This window comes from Cuculus canorus, chromosome 1 (assembly GCF_017976375.1).
Source record: "Cuculus canorus isolate bCucCan1 chromosome 1, bCucCan1.pri, whole genome shotgun sequence".
Taxonomy (NCBI): domain Eukaryota; kingdom Metazoa; phylum Chordata; class Aves; order Cuculiformes; family Cuculidae; genus Cuculus; species Cuculus canorus.
Genome location: NC_071401.1, coordinates 133011821 through 133037487, shown reverse-complemented (window position 1 = coordinate 133037487; position 25667 = coordinate 133011821). Strand labels below are relative to the sequence as shown.

The 25667-nt window shown below is 44.1% G+C and overlaps 2 protein-coding genes across 10 annotated transcripts in view; one reads left to right on the top strand and one right to left on the bottom strand.

The window, feature by feature from the left end:
• FKBP4 (FKBP prolyl isomerase 4) overlaps window positions 1–15025 on the bottom strand; it is a 20359-nt gene extending 5334 nt beyond the window's left edge. The window contains exons 1-9 of the mRNA XM_054087186.1: window positions 14700–15025; window positions 12318–12462; window positions 10891–11033; window positions 4713–4833; window positions 3487–3643; window positions 2049–2139; window positions 1623–1706; window positions 856–1041; window positions 129–368 (exon numbers count right to left, since the gene is read on the bottom strand). Coding sequence (XP_053943161.1) covers window positions 129–368; window positions 856–1041; window positions 1623–1706; window positions 2049–2139; window positions 3487–3643; window positions 4713–4833; window positions 10891–11033; window positions 12318–12462; window positions 14700–14783 — 1251 coding nt within the window. The 5' untranslated portion in view covers window positions 14784–15025. The remainder of the gene's footprint in view (window positions 1–128; window positions 369–855; window positions 1042–1622; window positions 1707–2048; window positions 2140–3486; window positions 3644–4712; window positions 4834–10890; window positions 11034–12317; window positions 12463–14699) is intronic.
• Window positions 12495–25667, top strand: part of TCAF2 (TRPM8 channel associated factor 2) — a 23598-nt gene continuing 10425 nt past the window's right edge. The window contains exons 1-4 of one of the 9 annotated variants that reach the window (XM_054087123.1): window positions 17098–17297; window positions 21162–21277; window positions 22094–22727; window positions 24343–25313. In XM_054087123.1, the coding sequence (XP_053943098.1) occupies window positions 22111–22727; window positions 24343–25313 (1588 nt within the window). In that variant the 5' untranslated portion in view covers window positions 17098–17297; window positions 21162–21277; window positions 22094–22110. Of the gene's footprint in view, window positions 13970–15161; window positions 15181–17096; window positions 17298–19178; window positions 19253–21067; window positions 21278–21313; window positions 21591–22093; window positions 22728–24342; window positions 25314–25667 lie in introns of those variants that run through there. The other 8 variants (XM_054087115.1, XM_054087094.1, XM_054087150.1 and 5 more) reach the window with 8 other exon arrangements.

Sequence of the window (25667 nt, the reverse complement as noted above, 5' to 3'; positions counted from 1 at the left end):
CAGAGGAAGATACTTGAGCATTCTCCCGCTACATTTAGCTGTACTAAGCAGTAAGCCGAATACCTAAAACACTATTCCTTGTCTAACCCATTACATCACCTCTTGTAGTCTTCTGCAGTGTTACTTACTTTTAAGTCTTTGTCTGCAAGCCTTTGAAACATGTTGGCATACATCTTTTTCTCTTTCTCATGCTGCTCCCGTATTTTTTGCTGACAAGTTACCAGTTGCACTTTGGCAGCTTTGTTACTTGGATAAAGTTGTATCACTTTCTGAAAATCTCCCCGGGCCAATTCGAAGTCATTGACAGCCAAGTGCGCTTCTCCACGCCGGAAGAGGCCTTTTTCATTGCTGCTATCCAATTCAAGTGCCTACATTAAAAAAACAAACCAAAAGTGAACCACATTCAAGACTGTTTTTTTCTTTTTTTTTAGAAAAAATAATATGCAGTCAGAAGCAATGCACTCACCAATATGGTGAGCTGAATATAATGGAAGCAAATACAAAGAGGACAGAATATAGTAGGCTATTTGACAGAGCAAGTCTAGGATTTGGTCCTGGCTCTACTCCAACTCCTTGAAGGACCTGTGCCAACTAACTACCTTCACCACATCTCAACGTTTCTAATTCACAGTTATTTGAATATCCTCAATGTAGCAGCAAGTCAGTAGAAGATAGTCAAAGAACAATAATTATGAAAATAATTTATTGGGTATTTTTACATTGTGTGTCCAGTACTACCCAACTGCCAGTTGATGAGAAAGACCAAACGCCACATGGTGTGGTACCCTTCAAATTGTTAAAACAAGCGATTAACGGTCAGATCGTGCAGTTTAAAAATAAACAAACCCTTACTACCTTGTTGCAGTTCTCCACAGCCTGGGAGTATTCCTTCAGCTTGAGATGACACATAGCTAGATTAAGGTGGGCAGCAAGCCTCAAGCTTTTGGCTTTTGTATCCTCCTCATCAGAAAGCCCCGATTCATGCTCCAACCATGACACAATCTTCTTATACTGTAATGACGCCCGTTTGTATTTGCCCTCCTGTAAAAAAAGGCAGTTCAATTATTACACAGTGCATCACAGTAACTTTTAGCTCCCTCTTGCCCCTTCTGCTTACCTTGAGCAATATATCTGAAAAAATAATTTTGAGCAATCAGAAAATAACTTCTATAATCAAAAATATATTACTTCTTTTAGCCATTACTGCATAAGATCAGAAAATTTTTAGGAATACCCACTGGTTCTCCCACTAAAGCTAGGGATATAGGCAGGCATTGATACTTCGCACACCCAAATGAATGTTGTTCATTTAAAGTAACATCCCACAACAGGACTTGAAATACTACAACCTTGCTGCTATTCAGTGTATGCCCCAAAGTTATCCATACGAAGACCAAACAGCTCTGACAGAGATAACTAACTCCCCACAGTTAATTCTTTGGATATTACAACTTTAAGGTTTCCTTTTTTTTTTTTTTCTTCCCCTAAGACACCTTCCCCTCCGGTCCTTCCTATAAAACTGTCACAGAGAATACCATGAACACCACCCTGAAATTTCAGAAGCTTCATCATCATTATTGCAAACTAAGAAATGCTATTACTGCTTGGGGACTATAATTTACCTTGAAGTACTGAGTGCCTCTCTCCTTCACAATGCAGCTTTGTTCCAGCTTCTCATCTGTATTCATTTCCCAAGACTCCTTAGCCTACTCAAACAAGAACATTTTAAGACAACAATACAACTTCTAGGGAAACACGTGGCTGTGTGGCTTCATTCTAACAGTATGGTAGATAGGTTTGGCTAAGCAGAGTTTTGCACTGCTAAAAAAAAAACTGGGCTAGAGCAGGAGAGATACCAGTTGCAACAGACGCATCAGTAACAACAAGGACCATTCCAGCCAAGACCTCCCAATGTGCCATCATCTCTGATAACAATGGCTTCCCTATATCAGATCAAGATTCCATGATTCCACTGTCCCTGTTTAAGCAGCACTTACACTTCCTTCCCCACCTCCCAATCTCTTAGGGACTTCATCTCTCCTTCCTACCTTTTCAAAGCTTTTGAGTTTCACTTCATATTGTAGCTCTGCATCTGGAGGGATCTGAAATTTCTCCTTCCCAGCACTTCCAAAACCATAGCTTTAAGATACAGAGGTAGAGTCAGGAAAAGAAACAAACAAGCAAACAAAAAAAGAGCTCCAAACCTATTAAGCCAGTCATATTTGCTACATAAGAAACTGGCAGCTGGCGTGTCTATACAGCATTATTACAAGACAAAGGCTTGAAGAATTCTGGGTACTATTCTAAAATTAGCAAGCACACGGTAGAAGGAAAGCTGGAGAAACCTGGGATTTATTTAATTAATCTCTAGGTTACCTTGCCCTTTTTTTCTTTCAGCTTATGTGAAGGAAAAGCAAGTTATCTCTTCATTAAAAACAAACCATACTTCCAATTTATACAAATCTTACTTTATATTCATAGTCTAGACTGAGATTGGATGTTCCTTTCAGAACACCTGCATTTTATTACTATTATCAGAAAAGCAAAGACAATAATAAATAATAAAAAAATAATAAATAATAAAAAATAATCTCTTCACAGAGATGAAGTGAATAACTGTACACTGGACACACTGCTGATTAGTTGAATGCCTACATAAAGGTGAACTGCAACTCCAGCTGCAGTGAAAGAAGCTGCATATTACCAGGAAACCCTGTGGGGACAAATTGCTTTGCTTTTCTTCTCCCATCAGGTTCAGTTCCAGTTTCAAAAACTTAAAATAAAAACTGAAATGAATTGAAGTTTGATGGAAACAATCAGTTCACTTGTTTCCAGAATTCTCACTGCAGAGAGAAAATTCTGCTTATATCCAAGGTTACAATACTGGGCAGTCATACGTCTCAGTTGTTCTTAGGCTCAGAGTACTCATAGTGTTCCAAGGTTTAGATGTAACTCCGCTTTCTATCTCAAAGGAATCTTGAAGGTCTTTTCCAAACAGCTTTTAGAATCCCAGCAAATGTTTTCTACCGACAAAGGATTTCAGATACTCCTAAACACATCATCCAGGGACTAGCTATCTGGTCACAATGGGCTACTCAGAAGGCTCACCAACCTTTCCAGCCCCCACCCTCCCCATTCTCAGGCTATTCTTTGGTTATCTTTACATGCACTGACTGCAGGAAATACTGTTTCATTAACAGGGACTACAAAAATGTTAAGTTAGAGAGAAAATTTTTTTTTTTTTAGTGTTGACTGAGATCAACACTATAAAGACTAAAGTAAATTTATTTTGCAGTGCTACTAGTTCACAACCTAGTGGGGCAAAGTAATCTTAGCGCCCTACTTCTCATACATCAAACTTTTGGGATTGATCAAGTTTTTACCACAGCAATGAACAATGCTGACAGGCATTATAACAAAACACTTCATTCTTGCTAGATGCTTATTATAAGTCCTTTAAGTATCAAAAGATCAGAAACAGCATACTTGGGTTTGAGATAGAACACTGATTCCTCCAATTTCTCCATTTTCTGAATTGCTTTCTCCAGACCATGAGGAAGATCATAGTTGTCACCTTCTCCAATCTCAAACCGCAATTCCCGCCTGTCAAAAACACGATCTCCATATCGACCTTCAAACTGGACTGGTAACAAAAAAACAGAACCAACCAGTGAAAAATCAGAAGATATCTATGTGTGGTAAGCGGTAGGTAGCACAGGTAATATAAGGTCTGAAACAAAAAAAGACAAGACTGTGCCTGTAACTCTCTTTATTTAACAAATCAAGAAAATCAGCTATGATCACCTTACAATAGTTCCCTTCTGAGTTGACATACAGCTACATACGATGCCGCCAACGTTCAAAGCAATTCCACAGATCATTTTCTGAAAGGCTGTTGAGGATCTCCACTGTTTTTGCTTTCCCACCTTCTATCAAAAAAGAATGGGTTCCTTTGAGCACCTACCTGACCTTTGGGATCTCTCCACCATAACCCTCAGCCAGTAACTGAAAGATTTCTGCAATGGATTTTGGAAGAAACTTTATGTTGACTCACTGTTCACTCTTGCAAACTGACAGTTTCCGACTGAGACTAAGGAAACATCTGTATCTGAACATGTGTCCACTCATACTGAGTGACACGATGGAACTGAGCCTTGCCTCACTCTCACAGGTCAGAACATTTCTCTAAAACATCGCTTTATCTCTCCCCTAACACTCTTGGCTCCCATGCTATAGGATTAGTTTTCGGGTTTTTTGTGTTAAGACCTCATTTAGGAAATGCAAAAGTCTCCTCCTAAACAGTCTTTTCTTTTTCAACAGCTACCTATGCATGGTGGCTACTGGCAGCAATTGAATTTCTGCTGCTGAACTTAATAAACTTTTTTAATTAATTCTTTCACTCCAACAAGCGCTAGAACTACTTTCTCTCTTATTCCTCAGCAAATGAAAATACTTTATTATATAGACTCATCTGCCTTTTGTGATCACACAAGCACTTTATCAGATCCAGTATCTCTGAAGGACAGAGTTGCTGCTGAAAACGTAAACCTCACTAGAAATAAGAGAATGAAGCTTACAGGCTGTTAAGTTACTTGGTAAAGGAAAGAGAAGCCATGTATTCCTCTCTCTCAAGGCAAAGAGTTGTAGATGAGTAAAAAGGTTCTGCCCTCCCATATGGTAAACTTGTTTAACTCTTTGCATAACATACTTACTCTCTACAAGCGCACCCTCATTTGGTTTGGAGTAGCCTTCCCCTTTTTTACGGATTCTTCGGATAACACCACCATCTTCATCGTCAGTGAGGTCCTCCCCCTTGAACTCAAAAAGTTCTATCTGTGGAGGGAAGAAAAGCCTTGCATTTATTCTCCTCATATCAATTCAGTAACTCAAAGAATTTGTTTTCCAGAGATCTTTGGAATTACAGCCGCTATCTTAGTTAATGTCCTGTAAGATATTAGATAGCCAAGGCTATGAAGGTGCTGTATTCAGTAGATATGGAATGGAAACCTACTGAAGAGTTTCAGATTATATTCAAGCCCTTAAGTTTTTTTCCTCCATAAATTGTACCTTTTAATTGAAAGGACTGTGAAGCTGGCTTCCGAATAAGGCTTACCTGAGCTACAATGCTTAGGGACCACTGCAGAAAAAGATTCTATCGTCTTCCTTAGTAGTATTTTTGCTAATGTCTGTGGGCAGAAGTATGGCTAGTGGTTTTGGGGCTTGAGGTCTTGTTTTGTTTGGGGTTTTTTTGGTTTTGTTTTTTTTTTAGTATCAGGAAAAATACCTTTTGAACCCATTAAGCCAGAAGAATTTGCTTTCAGCTGCCACTTTGCAGTGCTACTATTCTGAGCAGCAGCTCTCACACCATCTTCCTCTACAACCAAGTAGAGTCACCAGTAACGCCACCACATACAAGGGCCAGGGAGGTTTGTAAGACAAGGATAAAATGAGCAGGAAAATTAAAAGATGTAATCCTTGTCCTTAAGTCCCAATTATACCCTTAATTCCACCTACAGTCAAATTCAGATCAACTTTAAAGTGTTTGGAATGGAGTCCAAACTGATTCCAAATGTTTTTCCTGCAGCATCAAAAGCAAATTCAAGAATATCTTTTCAGACTTCAGCTACTTCCCACCTGTTTCTTTATCCTCCTTCTCTTGAGTTAGAGGACAATAGTTTCAAAACTTCTATCGTTTTACTTTGCATGCCTGAGCAGTTACCACCTTGTTACACTTTCTCCTATAGTCTTGCTTTATCACTGCGTATTGTGAGATGATTTCAGAAAAAAATTATTTCCAGAAGAATGGTAAAACAACAAAACTAAAATGTGCCCACCTTTAATCTAAATGTGTTGCTGCAACAAACTGTTCAGAATTTTAGAGAGCTGGTGTTAATATAAGAGAGAATTTTCTAGCCTGAATCTTCACATGCCTTTCCCCCAGGTCTATAATGCAAAAATGTTTGAGGTGGGAGTATCATGACAAGATTGTCTAAGCACAAAGAAAGCCATTGCTGCTATGACATTAAGGAAAAAAAAAATAATCTTTTGCTAGCCTATATTTGAATAAAATAGTAGTAAAAGCAGCACAAAAGATCAAGCCATTAGTCAGCATTGTTTAGACTAAGTACCTCATTTTTTTAAAAAAAAAAAAAAGTTCAAGGCTAATGCAGTGGAGGTTCATGACCCTGGATCTAAGAACCTGGGATGTAAAAGAAATTGATTAGTCACCAGCACAAGGAGTACTTCCACTTTGTGTTCTGATGGATACATAAAACCAAATAATATTCCGGTCTTCAGTCTGTCTGTAACAAGCTAAGTTACTTCAGAACATCCCACTAATGACCATATATAGTACACCACAGAAAGAACTGGTCTATCTCAACATCACACCTCGTTGCCCAGACAACTGCATGTGGACTGCAGAGCTGAACAGGATAGGTCTGCAAGGTCCACCCTCACAACAGAAACAGATGAAACAACTGCCAGGAGCAGGACACTAGACAGACAAAACAACTGCCAGGAGCTAAATATGCCCGAAGAAGTGCACATTTTTGGGTGGAAAATAAAGAGCAGAGTTAGTGAAATGAGCCTATTAGCAAGGCATGACCCTGCGCATATTAAGGGGCAAAGCAAGGGTGAGGATAGAAGAACGTTCTCCCACCGGACTGAGCATCGGACTGACTGGATGCTGCAGGGGTAGCTATCTTTATCTCACTGTTCTTTCCTTCTCTTTCCTCTTTCAATGCACATCTCATAACCAAATAAACAGTGGCACTTGACCTTGTCTGAGTCTTAATTCTGTGTCTAAGTATCCAAGCAAAACCTACCTGTATCTTTACCACACGTACAGGTTTCCCCATCCTTCCTTTTTCCAATCAACCTGAATAACAGTATTCTATGGAAGAATCCATCTATATTGCTCAGCAAAAGCAATCATGAGGAAAGGAAAAAAAACCAAACTACCACAAACTGTGAAATATCCATAATTTCAGGTCATACCCAAATGCTGATGTAGCTACGGCACAGGTACAAAATCTTTTAACTTAATTTTTGGAGGGTGGATTTTAAGTCAACTCATATAAAAATTCTGGTACGGTGATAGCACTTGCAAAGGAACCATGCTGACACTGTTTTAAAAAGGAATCCTTGGAGCAAGACTAAAGAAAGTGGAAACTTAAAGACACTGTAAGTGCCTGAAAGTCATTTTAGTCAGATAACACTCCTACCTAATAAAACTTAGAAGAACTTTCTGGATCTAAGTTCACCTGAACCTCACTCCCAACTCATGACATACCCAGCACTGCTTATTTGTTGTTGCCAGTCATCTGGCAAGCCACTTTGTTAGGGAAGCACAAAACCATCATAGGCAGCTTCAGTTGCTTTTCTTTCTTTCCCCCTCTTCTCCTCTAACCTTACTGCTCAGATAGGGGATATCAAGGATCATGAACAGAACACTACTTTTATCTGAACAGTACCTAAAAGATGGCAAACTAGTGGGAAAGTGAAGCATCTGGACAACTGTATAAGACTCAGTAGCACTCTGCTGAAACAAATCCTATCTTGCAGTTAGTGTTTCATTTATCAAAAAGGTCAGGTATTATCTCTTGTTGCAGGACAATGATGTGGCATCCTGTGTACTAGTGCTAACAAGCCCTTAAGAATGCTTTATTACGCTGCATGGACAGTAAACAGCAGAGAAGCTGAACATCTTCCGTAACTGCTACACTGAAGTTCTTTATGTTTTTCCTTTCCCTCAGTGAGAAGTGAACAGAAAAAGACGAGGGGGGTGAGAGGTGTGGAACCCAAATGCATTAGTTTGCATTTGAATCATCAGGTCAGACACAGTAAATAGGTGTGCTCTGTATTACAGTGAGTATCACTTGTATTTGTGCAAACACACAGCATTTCAGCATACGTAGTTTGATCCAATAGAAGCAAGCCATAAGTATCTTCAAATTTATATATTAAAAACACTGTTCAGGAAAAGTTTTACAAGATCTTTTTTTTCAACAGTCAGCTGCAGAAATAATGGCATTAATTTTGATGTACTTGAAATGAGTAAGTTCCCGTCCCTTGGCAGCCTGGGATACTACCTGCTGGCAGTATTTTTTTAAATCCTTCCACATAAAATACACTCTTAATGCTGTTACTCCCGAGTTCATGGAAAAAAGAAATGCAAACGCACTATCCAAATGTAATATATATATAATATTGAACCGAGTTTAATTTACCCTTAACAGATACTCATTGTTTCCATTAAAATCTAAACAGACTTTCAGATTCTATTGTATGAACTGTTTTTACCTTTCTCAGATATTGAAACATTCAATTTTAGAGCAAGCATCAGAGCTTAAAACTTTTCCTTATGCCCCAACACATAAGTCCATTCCATTGATTAAAATTATTTAGTTCTAAAATACTTAAAAAAGAGCCCATCTGCCTTACCTCAGTGCAATTGATTTTAAAGTATTTATTGGAAAATTGAACTGTTTTAACAATAAGAAAAATATATCTTCCAATAACACTGTTTGAAGTGTTTGTCAGAGCATGCCTCATGAACAACTTCAATATAACTTGCACATGCAAGAGAACCGGGTGATCAGGCCCAGTCAACATGGGTTTACAAAAGGCAGATCTTGCCAAACTAACCTGATCACCTTCTACGACAAAATCACTCGATTACTGGATGGGGGAAAGGCTGTGGATGTAGTCTTCTTGGACTTCAGTAAAGCCTTTGACATAGTTTCTCACAGCATTCTGCTTCAGAAACTGTCAGCCTCTGGCCTGGACAGGCGCACACTCTCCTGGGTTGAAAACTGGTTGGATGGCCGGGCCCAGAGAGTGGTGGTCAATGGAGTTAACTCCTGCTGGAGGCCAGTTACAAGTGGGGTTCCTCAGGGCTCAGTACTGGGTCCAGCTCTGTTCAATGTCTTTATCAATGACCTGGATGAAGGCATTGAGTGCACCCTCAGCAAGTTTGCAGATGACACTAAGCTGGGAGGAAGTGTCGATCTGCTGGAGGGTAGGGAGGCTCTGCAAAGGGATCTGAACAGGCTGGACTGCTGGGCCGAGGCCAATGGCATGAGGTTTAACAAGGCCAAATGCCGGGTCCTGCACTTGGGGCACAACAACCCTATGCAGCGCTACAGACTGGGGGAGGAATGGCTGGAGAGCTGCACAGAAGAGAAGGACCTGGGGGTGCTGGTTTACAGCCGACTGAACATGAGCCAGCAGTGTGCCCAGGTGGCCAAGAAGGCCAACGGCATGTTGGCTTGTATCAGAAATGGGGTCACCAGCAGGTCCAGGGAGGTTATTCTCCCTCTGTACTCGGCGCTGGTGAGACCGCACCTCAAACACTGTGTTCAGTTCTGGACCCCTCACCACAAGAAGGACGTTGAGGCTCTGGAGCGCGTCCAGAGAAGAGCAATGAAGCTGGTGAGGGGGCTGGAGAACAAGTCGTACGAGGAGCGGCTGAGAGAGCTGGGGTTGTTTAGCCTGGAGAAGAGGAGGCTGAGGGGAGACCTTATTACTCTCTACAACTACCTCAAAGGAGGTTGTGGAGAGGAGGGAGCTGGGCTCTTCTCCCAAGTGAAAGGGGACAGGACAAGAGGGAATGGCCTGAAGCTCCGCCAGGGGACGTTCAGGTTGGATATCAGAAAAAAATTCTTCACAGTAAGAGTCATTCGGTACTGGAACAGGCTGCCCAGGGAGGTGGTCGAGTCGCCTTCCCTGGAGGTGTTTAAGGAACGGGTGGATGAAGTGCTGAGGGACATGGTTTAGGGAGTGTTAGGAATGGTTGGACTTGATGATCCAATGGGTCCTTTCCAACCTTGTGATTCTGTGATTATCGTCCACGGGAAAAAAATCAACTACCAGTCTTGGCATTCTAAGCAACCACTCTCAGTACTGAAATAACACACAAGAGACACCTGCTATTTCCACCTGCTTTTGCGGAAGGTGCAGGGAGAAGGTGCTTTAAAGATCTCTAGGCAACAAATTCTGTCCTCTGCTGGTGTGGTTATAAAACACGCAAGCAACCTGGCTCCATACTCACCAAGACAGGCAGTTCACCTCCAAGGACCAACTGTCCACATCAACTGTAAATTACTAGCCACACAACAAACTTAAGACAGCTGAATCTGTCACAGGGACCAAGCATGTACAAATAACCTCCTACGATAGCAAGACTGACCAGCATAGCCTGGATCCACAGACACACTTTGGTAATCAACAAGCAACTTGAATCCAAACTGTTCTTATGGTGCTTAAAGGCTTATTAAAATGCTTAGCTCTACAGAAAACAATTCTTAGTTGCAGGGATATTTATATGTACTTTATAATCTAGTGCTTTATTTGGGGTAATTATCTATTTTTGTCTCCGAACAGCTCATAAAAGATTGCGTCAATGTTGCAAAGAAAACAAAAGTAGTACGGAAAACGTATTACTGAGAACATTAATTGCTCCTTCTGTTGCTGGCAACTTCATTAAGTTTAACCTAAGTATCATTACTTTGAGTCTTATGAAGTGGAAAGAGGATTAAAAATTGTTTTTTCAACTACTTCAGAGTCTGCCACTGAGACAGTCCCCGCTTTCCCCTCCACCTGCACTCTCCTACAGCGAATTCCGTAACTGTAAAATTAAAACTATGAACACCAGAAAACATTAAAGTATTCTGAAGGCTCCAAAATAAGGGAACTTGAGCTGCTGCAGATCAGTAGCAGCCAGACTAGAACTCTATGCCTTGCCAACACTACCCTAATTGATTGTAATTTCCTCTTTAGAAAACGTAACATTCCTGTTTTCAAAGGAAATAAAATCACGAATTTTCTACAGTGAAATCTGATTTTAGTTTTTCAAGCGTACAATTTTAGTGATGGTTTCTCACTTACCTCAAAAATCAGTGTAGCATTAGGAGGTATCTTTGGGGGGCTTCCAGCTGAGCCATAGGCATATTCTGGTTTACATGTAATCCGACAGATTTCACCAACCTTCATAGTTGCCACAGCTATGTCCCATGCTTTGATCACTTCACCTATGCAAGTCAAATTTCAATCACATGATTGTGAAGCATACATGAAAGACATAATCAGCTGTGAAACTGAGCATCATCACTTTTGTTATACAAAAGCTAAGACACAGAAATACTGAAAGACTTGTGCTCATTCTGATTTATGAACATCAGTTTTAATTCCAATCAAAGTATTAAGTTACCCAGGGGCCTGAATTTGTCTGTATTTCTGCATTCTAGGTGTGGTGATTCTTTTCCTCCTCTCACTTCCTTGCCTATAGAGAATACAAATCATCTGAACACAGTTACAGGCACAAGTGCTTGGCACAATCTCAAGTGCAAGGAAATAACAATAAACTCTTCGAAGAGGAAGGTCTTAGGGTGAGAGATTGCCTGCTCGTATTTTGAAAACAATCCAAAACAACAGTCTTTCCTCTATGTACTTTATCAGCCGGCAAAGAGCAGTGCGAGTAGTAATTAAAAGTTACATACACTTGTTACATACACAGAAAGGGGGAGGAAAGTAGTAGTAGTATCCTTTCTAATGCCAAAAGTGAACAGAAGCTGGAACCTCAAGTAACAAAATCCTATCTCTTACTCAAGCTCTCCTACTTGCTGATCCTTTCAACTCAATCCAGCAGCCTTTCTATTAGTCTTGTATTAATAGGTACACTTCAAATCATCTGAGGTTTCAGTACACTGCAGAATTAATCTCCCAAATAAAAAAGCAGCAGGTAAGGAACTGCTAGGGAAGAACTGAGATTGAGCAGTAAGATTTTCTGGAACAAGGATGTTTGGATTCCAGCATTAAAAAAATAAAAGCTTTTGATAATGAAGACATGCACTGCTTCAAGATTCCTATTTGGGTCAATTTGTGAACTTCAAGAAAAAGGGAGTATGTTTCACCATGTTGCTGCTGACAGCTGCCCCTGTGCACCCTGTCCCAGTATGCTGTCACATTTAAGTACTTCCAAACCTGAGTCTTCTGCTAAAAAAAAAAAAAAACAATCAAAAACCCACACAGTCTGGCTATGTTACTACCCTTTATCACTATGCTTCAGGGCAAATATGCCCTGATGGAGTGCTTTGCCTGAGGCCCATGAATTCTTCAGCCGGCCTCATCAAGGGGCTACTGTTTTCTCATTAAGAAAAATCTCAGAGCCATTCTGGTTGTGCCATTCTAAGAGAACAAACCTTAAACTCTGAAAATAAGTTTCAATAGCCACTTTAATATGCAAAGGATTGATACATGCAAAGAAACTCCATCTCAGTTATTAGCAAAACCGATCAACAAACACAAGATATTACCTTTCCCCAAGTCAAATGAAAATTTGTCTTTCCTGTCCAGGCTGGAGTCAAATTTTGTGCCATCAAGAAGCCATCCTGTGTAATGCACAGTCACTTTATCACCTATCATAGGAGACTCTGTCCCACTGCCTTCTCTCTTGATAACCTGAGAAAAACAGTAAGCCACATTAAGATGTTGAAAACCAAGTTTGCTTATTGGGCATTAATTCCATTTACTTAGATACATGTGTTACCATCAGTAGACAAAGGATCTTCACCTTTACTTCAGTTATCTGGAAATGGATTTACTACTCTGTCTGCAGATTAGCGGTGTTGCAAATGCAGGAACCTCAAGATGGCTCTGCTGTGATATGAGAACTTAAGTGGCAACAGTTGGCACCATCTACAGACTCTCTGTGTCTATAGTTAGCAATATCACTTACCTTCCCTCAACAAGATTTTAAATGTTCTTGAAACTTAATTAGGTAGGGTTTTTTTTGCTTTATTCAAGTGCTTTCCTCACCACCACTCTATCATTACCCCCAAGTTCAGTGTTCTAGGCAAAGCAGTTACACAAGAAAACAAGCTGGTTCTTCACAGCAAAAAGCCTACTCTAACATGTAATCTGAGATTACTAGAGTTAAACCAGGCAGTTTAACAAACGTTCATGGAATTTCACCCCAAGGCAGCTTAGTTCTAGCAGCCAACACTGTAAAACTCAGAAATTATTACATTGTACAAATCTGGCCTCCCCACAATTCTGACCTGGACTGCCACCACTCCAATTTCACACGCAGCTGGCAAGGATGTTTTCTTCTCAAGAGGTTCCTTAGCCTAGCTCACAAGACCAGTATCAACTAAGTCTACACTGAACATAAAGCAAGATCACTCAATCTCTCTGAAACTTATAAAAAAATAGGGAATAAGACTGACACATCTCATAGGTCAAGGATATGAAGCCTGGCTCTTAACAGGATTCCTGAAGAAAATTTGAGTTTTCTGCAATATTGATTGAAACCATCTGAGCCAAAGCTCTGCATTATTTAGCCAAGAAAAGGGAACCAGTTAAGGATCCTATTTGTTTGCACCTATAGAGATCTGGAAAATACACTGGAAAATAATGTGGTAACCAACATAAACAACATACTGCTTAGATATATGCAAAGAAAGTGGACCCAGACTAGTAATTTTAAAGCAGCCAATCTGAAGTCACTTCGAAGCAACAACTGCATTTAATGGATGTTTACTAAGCATTTCTAAATGCCATTCTTGTACTGTTGCAACAAGTTATCCAACAACAAAGCCATAAATATTTTATTTTCAGTGTTTACACAGTATTACTTGCATTTTTTTCCATACACTCAATACGGCAACCCCGTCTTCCACAGGTTTACAGTTCCCTTTCGATAGGAGAAAGCCGACTTTTCTATTCATATTGCACCTGCAAATGTTTCTGTCCCTAAACTTCAGTATTTCTACCAGAGGCAGCGAGAGCACATCAGCGACACGAGGAGAAGCCAGAGGGCTCCGAAGGGCACCAGCAGAATTTTGTCTTTCCTGCAGCACCGTTTTTTTCCTTCTGGAAGCCGTTAATTCTGGAATTTCCCCGCGATTAGCAGAACGCTTCTATTGATCGATGAAGGCCTCAGACGAGACCGAGGAGGTTTCTAGAGGTATGGAAATGCCTGGTGGAGGCGAGGCCGCCCCCGGGCCGCTGCGCCCCCGCACGGTCCCCGCACGCTGCCCGGGCTGAGCCTGCGGGGCGGCGCCGCGCCGGCCCCGGCGCCACCGGGGGGTAAGGGACTGCGGAGCCCGCCCGGAGACACCGGCGAGGGCACCTCCCGCTGCACCAGGGGCTCCGAGCTCCATCCAGCCTGCCCTTGGACACCTCCAGGCATGAGGCAAAGCCCCATGCAGCCCGGCCTGGAGCACCATGAACACCTCCAGCTATGAGGCTTTGTCCCATCCAGCCTGACCTGAAGCACCATAAACTCCCCCAGGGATGAGGCAAAGCCTCATGGGCACCTCCAAGGATGGGCCAGAGTCTCATCCAGCTTTGGCCTTGAGCACCATGAACACCTCCAGGGATAGGGCAAAATCCCATCCAGCCTGGCCCTTGGCGCCTCCAGAGATGGGGCATCCACCACTTCCCTGGGAAGCCTCGCCACCCGCAGCGTGAAGAATTTCTTTCTAATATCCAATCTAAACGCTCCCTCCTCCAATTTACAGCCGTTCCCCCTCGTCCTTTCCCTCCACGCCTTTGTGGAGGTCCCTGCCCGGCTCTCCCGCAGCCCAAGATGGAGCCCCCTCCTGACCGCGTGTGCCCAGCCCAGCTCCATCTTTACTCCGGGCAGCGCCCCTGACGCGGAGCCGGCCCCCACCCCGCACACACACCGCCGGTACCTTGAGAACGCCCTCGTCCCGCTTGGGCGTGATGTCCGCCCCCTCCAAGGGAGCCCCGTCCGCCTTCATCTCCTCCGCTGTCATCCCGCCCGCCACTGCCACCGCTGCGAGGGGAGAGGGGACTTTGGCTGCGACCGGGAGGTCGGGGCCGGCGCTCCTGCAGCTCCGAGCGGCGCGGCGGGGCTGTAGAGGGGCGGCGCTGCTGCGGCTCCGAGCGGCAAGGTGGGGGGGGAGAGGGGGCGGCTCTGCAGCGTCTCCGAGCAGCGGGTTGGGGGGAGGCGGCTCGGCTCTGCTGCAACTCCGGCTCCAAGCAGCGCGGGAAGCGGGGTGGGGCGGTTTGGCTACGGCTCCCAGCAGCGCGGGGTAGGCGGCGCCGCGCGATCCCTCCTGCCTTCGCCGCAGCGCCAGCCCCGGTCGGCAGGGAGGAGAGAAGGGAGGGCGGATGGGGGGAGGGACCGAGAAGTTTCTAGAGAGGCAGCCGGTATGCCGTAGCGCGCCCGGCCCTGCCAGGGCCCGGGGTGAAAGTGCGCGTGGCCCTGGGGGCGGGAGCGGGGCAGGCACGGCTGCGGTCCCGGGAGCAGGGATGCAGCGTCCGCTGCTCACCGTGGGGCCGGGGTCGCCCCACGCGGGTTCCACTCGCGGCTGTCATAGAATCATTAAATAGTTTGGGTTGGAAGGGACCTTAAAGATCATCTAGTTCCAACCCCGTTGGAACGGGGCTGGCAGCCTTTGCGGGGGCGCGGGCGTGCTTGCGTTTAGCCCACCACGCACTTTTGCGCAGGGCAGGGCATAGAAACAACCCTTGTTTTTATTGAAAAGATATGTGAGCAGCTGTTGGCTTGACGGGTTCCTTTGGGTCGGAAAGGGCTGTAAAGCTCATCTAGTTCCAACCCCCTTGCTGTGGGCAGGGACATCCCACTCGATCAGGTTGCTCCAACCTAGCCCTGAACATCTCCAGGGATAGAGCATCTACGACTTCTCTGGGCAATCTGTGCCAGCACCCAACCACCCCACAGCAGAAAATTTCTTCCTAAAGTCTAATCTAAATCTCCCCTCTTTCAGCTTTAAAGCGTTCCCCCCATCCTATCCCTGCACTCCCTGATACACAGCCCTCCCCAGCTTTCCTGAAGTCCCGTTCCAATACTTGAAATTCTCTATAAGGTCTTCTCGGAGTGTTCCCTTCTCCAGGCTGAACAAACCCAACTCTCTCAGCCTGTCCTCATAGGGGAGGTGCTCCAGCCCTCTGATCGTCCTCGTGGCCTTCTCTGAACTTGCTCCAACAGATAATGTCTTTCTTGTGTTGGGGAATCCCTTTAGAAACTGCTTGAAAACGTTTTGTTAGCCCAGACCAGGAAAGTGAAAGCATTCTTAGGGCACAGAGTGCAAGCTGTGTAGCTTGCTCATCCATATCCATTGGGATAAGTAGCACCATTTTGTAGCTCGACCTGCTGCTGGAATATTTAGGGATGCATCAGTAAGAAGATATGCCCCCTCTGAATATGAAGAGCATTAGTGCAAGTGTGGAGCTGGCAGACCAGGATCTGGGCTTACCTCAGCATTTGTACAAACCTCGTGGGCTGGGTGAGCCTCTAGGTGAAGTACCTGATCCAGTGAATTTTGAAACCAAAGACAGCAACTAAGCAAGGCATACCCCTGCCTATGGCAGAGGGGTCGGGACTGGATAATCTCTAAGGTTCCTTCCAATCCAAACCATTCTATGATTCTATGTTACTTTTGGCCAAATAATTTGCAATTTCCATTTGCAATTGATGTAAAGTCAGAACGGGACCACGTCCATAATTTCGCGCATAAATAACTAAGGCACAAGGGTTAAACACCTCCCACCATGGACACCGCCCGCCCGCGGCAACTCTCGGCCCTTCCTGAAGGTTCCCCTCTCCGTTCCCGGTGGCCCCGCGGGAGCCCGGCGGCTGCGCCCCTGCGCGGCTGAAGCACCGCGTGGGAGCCTTCGGTAGCAAAGCTGGAGTAAAAAGACTGTCAGGCTAGCGTTGCGCCTTCCCGAGCCACTTTTCCAAGCCGCGCTGCCACCCCTGGGCGTCGGCCGGTGCCATGCAGACCGCTCCGGGGGATCCCTGGGGAGGCTGCGGAGTCGCTCGGTGGGTGCACGGGTTGCGCCTCCCTCGGCTCGGGGCGCAGCCAACAGGCTCCGGCAGCCCTAGGGCGGCTCTGCCACAGCCTGAGAACCTGTCGTTTCGTCAGCAGGTGGGGGTGAGCTGCCAAATCTACGGGTTTCTCCGGGAAAAGAGCGTGCTTTTCACGACCAAGCAAACATGCGCTTTAGCGCGCTCTCAAACTGAGCAGGCAGAGGGAGGTGGAGACGGAAAGAAACGATTGTGGTTTCTGGGTACGTTTGGTCTCGAAGCTTCTATCCCCTGTCAGTTTGCGGTTTAACATGGATGAGTTATTTGGTTGCAGATTAAATCTGTAGGAGGTACAAAGGTGGCTCTTTGCATAGATCCTAGAGTTTGCTATACTGAAGAACGCAGAGAGAAGCGTCTAAGCCGGTTCTGGTCCTGCAGGTCTTGTTAGGGGAGGCACACCAGAAACATGCTTCTTCGTCTGTCTCCTGACTAATGGGTCTGTATTGTGAGAATTAATTGATAAGTTTTGCTGCAGATGGTTTGTATGTTTAATTATCTCATCGTATAAATCTGTCTTGTAAGATGTAGGTAGCTGTTGTAGGAGATAAACTGAAGGGAGTCTCCAGACGTGGCTGGATAATCAAAAAAAATAATGAGCATTCTTTGAAGATTTATATGGTTCTTTGTCTAAAACTAGTATTTTTGTAATACTGCCCACTACTTTTGTAAGATGTCATGCCCTTTTTAGAAGGGCATCCAATTCAGCGCTGAATTGTAAAATAAAAATATTATTGCCTTTGCTTCGAAGGCTTTGTCTTTTTCAATATTTTACCAGTGACTAAGTGTTTCTCACAGTATGGTACAGAATTCACATTCTCCAGTCAGTGCTTACACACAAGTTCTCTTTACTCCCAGTTCATCAGATCTGACCTCTCTTTTTTTCACCTAGGTTTTCTAATAATAAATCAAGCATATGTGGGTTTAAAGTAAGTTTTTGTGGGTGATCTGCCTTATGTTGGGCAATGGTGTTTCTGTTTGGCGCTAGTCCTTTTTCAGCTGCCTGTTGTATACTTCAAAATCCAGCATTTAAAAATTACAGTATGTACAAATGGTCCCAAATTAGCTACAACTGCCAAACATACTATAGCCAAGTTTAGGAAGGTGATAAACAATGAAAAGGAAAGGAGATCTTTTAGTGGAAATCTCTTACAAGTGTTATATATGTCATGTAGTTTCAGTCATTCCCGTTTTCAGCATAGCAGTGCAAACTCTTACATAAATGATTTAAACCCAGTACTGCAGGCTATATCCCTTAGTAACTTTTAAAAGATAGTGTTTAAGGGACTCTCTTAAAGAGTGCAACAGACAAAAGCTGAGAGTGGGCTTTATGTAAGAGGGGGCAGAGACAGTAGAAAAGAAGCAGACTGTCTTAAGTGCTGTCAATGTGGTGATGCTTTCCCTAGGGTATGTATTGGTGGAAGGCAGAAGAGTCTCCCGTGCCTTAAAAGAGGCTTATAGTACCACAACATTGGAAAGAAGCCTTAATGTCATGTCAGGCCTGTTTTCAAAAGGTAGATGGAAGAGACAATTATGAAACTAAAGACAGTAACTAAGCAAGGTGGGAAGAATACAAAGGAAGGTTTTAGAACTTGATGGATACGCTTAGGAGGGGTGAAAATGAAAAATTTAGCAATAGCTTTCAGACAGAGCAAAAGACAGGTGAGATGAATGCTTAAAGTAGCAGAGAATAGCCTGGGCAGAAAAACGTCCTGAAAAACAACTAATTACAGCAAGAGTCTGGAACTGTCTTCCAGGACATGAATCCTATCTAAAGCTGGTCTGCAACATGCTGGTTTTGTGAATAGGTTTATATAAAGACTTGCTAGTGATAAGAAGGTTTAGACATAAAATGTAAAAAAAATGGCGTAGAACAACACAGCTCATATGTAGTTTTACTGAGAGATGCTGCACAGGCAAGGACAGGATGCAGTGTGCCTTAGCCCATGGGAAGTCACTGCATTGGGGAGGTTGACCAAAGCCCTGTTGTGACTGGCTGTGGCCTGGAGGTTCACCTCCCCAGTTGGCAGTGCAGACTCAAATTACCAGAAATAAGAAGCAGCAAGGAATGCAGGTCTCTACAAGCTCAAAGATGACCACGTGAGATAACACCAAACAGAATAATGCGAGAGGAAATGACCCTGAATATTCCTTTGTGATTGGAACATGAACTCAACCCAAGCTCATGACAAACACTGGGTTCACGCTTGGTTGGCTTGCAAGGGCTGAGGATGAGGCGTAAGAAAGTAATAAAGAGAGAAGCCACACCCTGTGTTGTTTTGGACTCACTGCCAGCTGGCAGGTAGACTGACCAACAGCCCAGCAATCGGCAGAGACACTCCTGATGCCAACAGCCAGGGAAGACGGGATTTGACCTGTCACAGCTTGAGCGTGGTGAGGACATTCTCGGGGAAACTAATACTGAAGGGTCAGCTTATAGGACATGGGCAAGAGTGATAATTTATACACCCATGGTGTTTCAAATAAGGCCTTAAAACATCACATCGATTGAATGTAAATATCTATCTAGCTGCAGTAGCTAAGTAAACTTCTTACTTTTTTTGACTTGCCATGCATTTATTCTGAGTGATTGCTTGGTTAATCTTAGAATCCGAAAGGAACTCCGTGTGCTCCTCTGTTTGTGTGTCACTCGTAGAGCTGGACAAGAATATGATTTAAGATATCAGAGATAGTTTGTAATACTTCTACTTGCTGCATTATAAAATATAATGATACGTGGTAAGGAGGAGGCAGTGTTTAGTTTATGAGAATTGCACATTTTTTTGTTTCAATAAGTGTTGCTACCCTTCAAGCCCACAGCAGGGCACAGACCTTCACCAGTCTAACACTCATGAAGAATTTGCACCCATCTTAATAAGGGAGGCAGCAAGGAGCCAAGATCTTTCTCTTCCCCCTGTGTACACGCAGAGCTAGTAGCTGTTTTGTCCTAATTGACATAACAGACATACAGCTCAGACATCTGCAGCTTTTTGCGATTCTTGTTGGACATCAATGTTCTCTATCCCTGCTATGTCTTCCTCCTTCTCTCTCTAGATAGAGGAGTTTGCCTGTAGTTATGTCTGCTCTGGATCTAATGAGTACTCTTCCTTCCTTTTCGCCATACTGTGGTCAATACAGTGGTATATGATTACATAGAAATTGGGAATTCTGTTGTATGGTGAATCCAGTGATAAGAAGGCTGGGAGCTAAGATGTAGGGGCTGTTTTTACTGAATTCAGTTCAAACCTAGTCCTGTAGGATAGTCCTAAGGTAGAATGTGAGCTGTTTTCCTCTCCTTTGCACCATGGTCAGTGTGTCAGTACGAGTACACAAGTATCAAATCCTCAGAAGCCACCAGAAAGATAAACACTTTAGTTTTCCCAAGCTGTGTCTAAGTATGCTGTGTCTTTGTTGGAGTAACTAGAAAGGAAGGAACTAAATGCTTAAGTGATGCTACTCATAGAACTAATTTTACTGAAAATAGTAAATTGATACTACCTTTTAATAATATTTGGGACACAGTGGTATGTGTAAGTGGAACTCGAATTTATAATAACTTTCATTTATATGTTGAAATGTTTTGAAACCTAGACCTACTGTCAGGACGAATTCAGAGGTTACCCTCAGCTTGCATTAACATAGCCCAAACATCCTTTGTTAATGGTGTTGATTATCACTTTTTTCCTGGCTATAGTAACCTGTGTCTTGTGGTTTAAAATATGGCAGTCAGCTCAGAATTTGGGTCTTGCTCATCTTGATGCTGCATGAACAACATGAATTGTTGGGAAAGAATTCTCAAATGTACTAGAAGAGGGGGATTTGATAATGAGAACCCAGATTCAGTAGAAATTTACTGACAGACAGCTCTGTATATCTAGCTTACAGTAATTAACCACAAAATTCACATGAATTATGGAAGTTTTTGTATATTGGAACTGAAGCAGGAAGGAGTGCTGGTTTCGCTGAATGTTCAGGTACCAGAACCAAACGAAACCAGATAACCAGATGGATTAAGATACATTTCCCTATTTGTGAGCCAAGATAAAGTGAGCATGCGCAAGAAGGAACAGGTCAGGCAGCGGACAGCTTGAGGAAGATGAGGGACGACCGCTCGAAGAAGTAATACGGCCGCCAGAGCGACTGCAGCACTAATATTAGGACGGTAGACGGCGACAGAGACCGAGAAATAGTGCACTGTTTCAAAGGCGGAGCTACAAAGATTTTGCCGGAGGGTGAGGTGTGGGTATTCCAAGGAATCAAATGAATATGTATGATTCTAAAGAATAAAAGTTTGTAATCTTAGGGCAACAGTTGGAACCCTTATGGTGGAAAATCGCCACAGTGACCTCAGCGCTGAGTATACCTACTTAACAGTAACGATTGTCGTACTGTTGAGTTAACCTCCGTTTCACGATTAAGGTCAGTACTGCTCTCTTTACTTTGTAGGTGGGAAAACGGGTGAAACAGAGCTACAGAAAAGGAAAATGACTTCCTTGACGTCACGCAGCAGTTTGGATCAGGGAACTAGGGCATGAATCTCCTGTGCCCAGACCTGCTTTCCTAGGTCCTGTGAATTATGGACAGTGTTTCCAGGGGAGCTGGTTGTCTCCTTCATTTCTGCTGACTCTCCCTCACAGCACCTCCTAATACAAAACAAGGGCTTACAGTGCCTAAATGGAGATAGAAAACTACAACTTTGGAATACCATCTTGCAGCAGTTGTGTGTAGCTATGTATGTATTCGATTAGGAACGAAAATGTGAACTGCATGCTTGAATTATCCCATATATTGTGTTGATAAGGTCTTTTCATTTTCTGCTGATTTCTGTATAAACCACCTTTACCAGGCAAGTTCCTGATAGATTTCCTGGAGCCTCTGGCAATCTCCTTCTCCAAATAAATTGTTAATGCAAAAAGTGAATACCTTTATTTCCCTGTTCTCCTGCATGTCGCATAGCAGAATTTGTTGAAACATCTACCTAATTTTCCTCCATCATCTTGATGACAGTCACTTCTGTTTAAATGGTAAATAGTGTGATAAGAAGGGCAAATAAGGAAACAAAAAAAATCAAAAATATGTGGAAAAAGTTGTGTCTGCAAAGCTGCTCCCGGTAAATGATTCCCATTTGTTTGGAATTCCTACTAGACAACAAAGAAATTACGCCACAGGGTTGTTACAGCTTTTTTTTTTACTGCTGAGACATACTCTAATGAATGTTGGTCTTCTCTCCACCAGATAGGAGTGACCCGAAGATGATACCCTCTGCCACCTATGAGCTGTTAGTGGATGGTGTTGGACCATGGGACTTCACTGGAGGTTTTGTTCCTTGTGAGCTGCTACTTGTTGGAGAGCACGCTTACCCTGTGCTTGTGAGCTCAAAGAAGCAGGTTCTCATTGCTGTTTCACAGTATGGGAAGGGTCGGATGGTGGTTGTTTCCCACGAGGGAATCTTGAAGGACTCCAAGTTTTCCCAGTTCCTCAGAAATGCTGTGGAATGGCTCAAGCCTTCCCCTGAGGCCCTGGTTGGTGTCCATCCTCATTTGGATTCCCTCTCCCAGATGCTGCTCAGGGCTGATGCTGAAGTACATGCTGGGGCAGAGCTCAGCCCCTCTCTGGGAGTGTACTGTATGGATGCCTATGACAGCAGGCAGGCAAAAGAACTGGTTGGCTTTGTAAAGGAAGGTGGAGGGCTGCTCGTTGGTGGCCAGGCCTGGCACTGGGCTAGTCAACATGGCAAGGAGAAGGTGCTGTTTGAATTCCCTGGGAACCAAGTGACCAGCGTGGCTGGCATCTATTTCACAGGAAACACTGTGGAGAAAGGCATCTTCAAAGTTGCTAAGAAAGTTCCCAAGATGCCATTAATTGTCCGGTGAGTATCTGAGTTGCTCTTCACTTAACTGATCGTGTTAGGTAGGTGAGGTGTTCATAGAAGACTCTTAAGGTGAGAGATGAGGATGGTGATGAATGCAGGTTCTTTAATAGCCAGGATGGTATGCAACTATTGTCTTCGAATTTAAGGGGCACCTTCCACTGTTTGCAATTGGAAAGAATGGTGTCTTTGACTGCTTTTGTGGCAGCTGGGCTGAGCCCAGGAAATTCATTCAAGGGGAAGGGAATGAAGGGAGCGGTCTGCCCAACCAAGCGTGCCTCAGTGGAATGGACAGTGACACGGGGACAGGAGGAGGAACTCTTCTCCTGCCTCTCCCTATACGTGTGTATTTCAGGGCAACTTTTCCACAGTTCAATACCAGATTGGAGGTGGAGCACCAGGCCAGCCCTCTGGGCCAGGCTCTAGCTGGCAGCTGATAAACCTGTTCAGCCTGTTACTTGCAAAAATCCACCTTCTGCTAAGTGAAACCCTGAGGCTGGTGTAGATCTCAGGAGTTGGGCTTGTTGCCACCTCCCTTCTCAGCTTCTGACATGGGCTATGGGCAGGAAGTTTCCATGCTCCCAGTTTGTTTGCGATTCCAGTCTGGCCCCTTTGGTCCTGGAGCAGCAGATGTAAAATTCAGGGCTGTTGTGGCTCATATTTCACAGTCATCCAGGCAGCAGAGTCCTGGGCATTACTCTACCGTTTTTCTCCAACTCCACTTGCCAGACGGTATGCCAGGCTGTGCCTCCTGCCACTTTCTGCTGAGTTACACGAGGTACAGCAGGTTCTCTGAGGAGCATGAGTGCAGTTGCACTTCTTCTGTGTCGCAACTTCATTCCATTGCAGTGGAAGCTGCAACAATTACGAGAAAATTCCCTGCAAGTCTTTCCTTCACAGCCTTTTTCTTGAGGATATACAGTACTAAAATGTTGATATATTCAAAGAAATATTTGGATATGATACCTTGTGGATGCTCAATTTGTTTCCCAGTAAAGGCAGTAGAAAACTCCGCTGTTGAATCTCTTTATACTGCAGGGACCAACTAACGGTAATGTGAGGACCATGTGTTAGGATCCTGATTCAACTTCTAGACACTCATTGTTTGTCTAGCTGCGTGTCTGCCAGTCCATTTAGCCCATCTGGTCCAGCTCAACAGTGGTAGAGGCTAGGAGAAGATACAGAAAAATCTTTTGGGCTAGCCTAGTTGGTGATGACTAGGGCACAGTAAATGGATGAAGTTTCTGTTACAGGAGATGTGCCAGTTCCCATAATAATTTGCAATTTAAGTGTGCAGTTTGAAAAATACAAAAAATTATTTTTGAGATTCTGCAATGTGTTTACATTTTCAAGCTGCTCTTCAAAGCCAGAGGTCTAGAAACTGCCTTTTGACCTCTTCTATCACTCCATTTTTTAAAATCCATTCTGCGATTCTTGGCTGCAAAAAATGAGGCTTTAAAGGGGGAAAGATGACATATTAGTGATTTTTTTTTTAAAGAACTGACAACATGCTGTACTAGGATGAGGGAGGAATAAGAGGCAGGGGTGGACAAGGTGGCCTTTTGTGCAAGGATTTTGGGTTGGGGGCTAACCTGGATCTCTCTTGGTTTTGCAGGCACCAGGCCAACCTCAGGCTTGATGCTGAGTTTCTCCTGCGTGGTGTACCGGAGCTGGATTTGGTGACAGGGGGCATGCCCTCCATCTTGCTGGTCCATGGTCTGCTCTCCTTCCCACTCTGCCTGGACAGCTCACACCACTGCCTCCTGGCTGCAGCACATTATGGCCGAGGCCGTGTTGTGGTGGCAACCCATGAGAGCCAGCTCTGCTCCCCAAAGCTGGCCAGGTTCCTGCTCAATGCTGTCCGCTGGCTGGATGCTGGAAGACAGGGAGTGGTGGGTGTAGCTGCCAGCCTGAAGAAACTATACAGCCTCCTCTCTCAGGAAGGGGTGAAGTCGCAGGTGTCACAGCTGACGGGTGACATCAGTGTGTACTGCTGCTCTTCTTATGGCGACAGAGAAGCAGAGAGGATTCATGCTTTTGTGGCAGAGGGAGGTGGCCTACTGATTGGAGGCCAGGCCTGGTACTGGGCTTCCCAGAATCGTGGCAAAGCTGCTGTGGCAAAATATCCTGGCAACAAAATCCTCAACCCCTTTGGGCTGAGCATCCTGGGGCAGAGGGTGCAGGCAGCTAAGCACCCAGCTGTGGGGCCTGGGGAGCACTACCACTTCCGCAAGGCACTCACTCTTTTCAACAGGCACGTAGACATGCATGAGGAGCTCAAGGACCCCTTAAAGAACTGGCTGCAAAGGCTAACAGAAGACTGTGCTGCCTTTCTTCACATCCCAGCCCATGACTGCCCTGCATATGCCTCGCTTCACCGTATCCTGACCAAAACACTTAAGAGAAGTGGGATCCCACATGTCAGCAGGTATTGCCCTGTTAAGAGCAACTCCAAAGAGGCGGTCCTTCTCTGCATGGCGACTGAGCTGTCTCTCACCATGACAGACAGTGCCACCCTAGTGCAGAAACCTGCTGTTGGGGTCTGTGCCTTCCCCATCACTGTGGAAATAGACAGCACAAACCCAGGTGAGGAGCATATCTCCCTTCCTCTTGAGGCATACTGTTGCTGGTGTGGATGGCACCCTGAATGATTTGTCTAAGTTTAGGCCATGTATCTATACAGCCTTGCTGAGATTTCTGCTCACAACTCATGTTTAAACTCTAATTCCACTAGTAAGGTATTAACAGACAGATTAATCTTGTGGTTTTTTTGTATTGGAATGTGGTAAAGAGTTGTTTGCAGACTGTTCTAGTGAGATGAAGGAGAGTGTTCTGAAGTGGTGATGCCTGAGTGCAGAGGATATGTGGAGAGAAAAGTTGCGCTGTAACTTCTTAATAGTTTTAACTAGTCAAGACAAAAGGGAAGAATTGTTACGATTG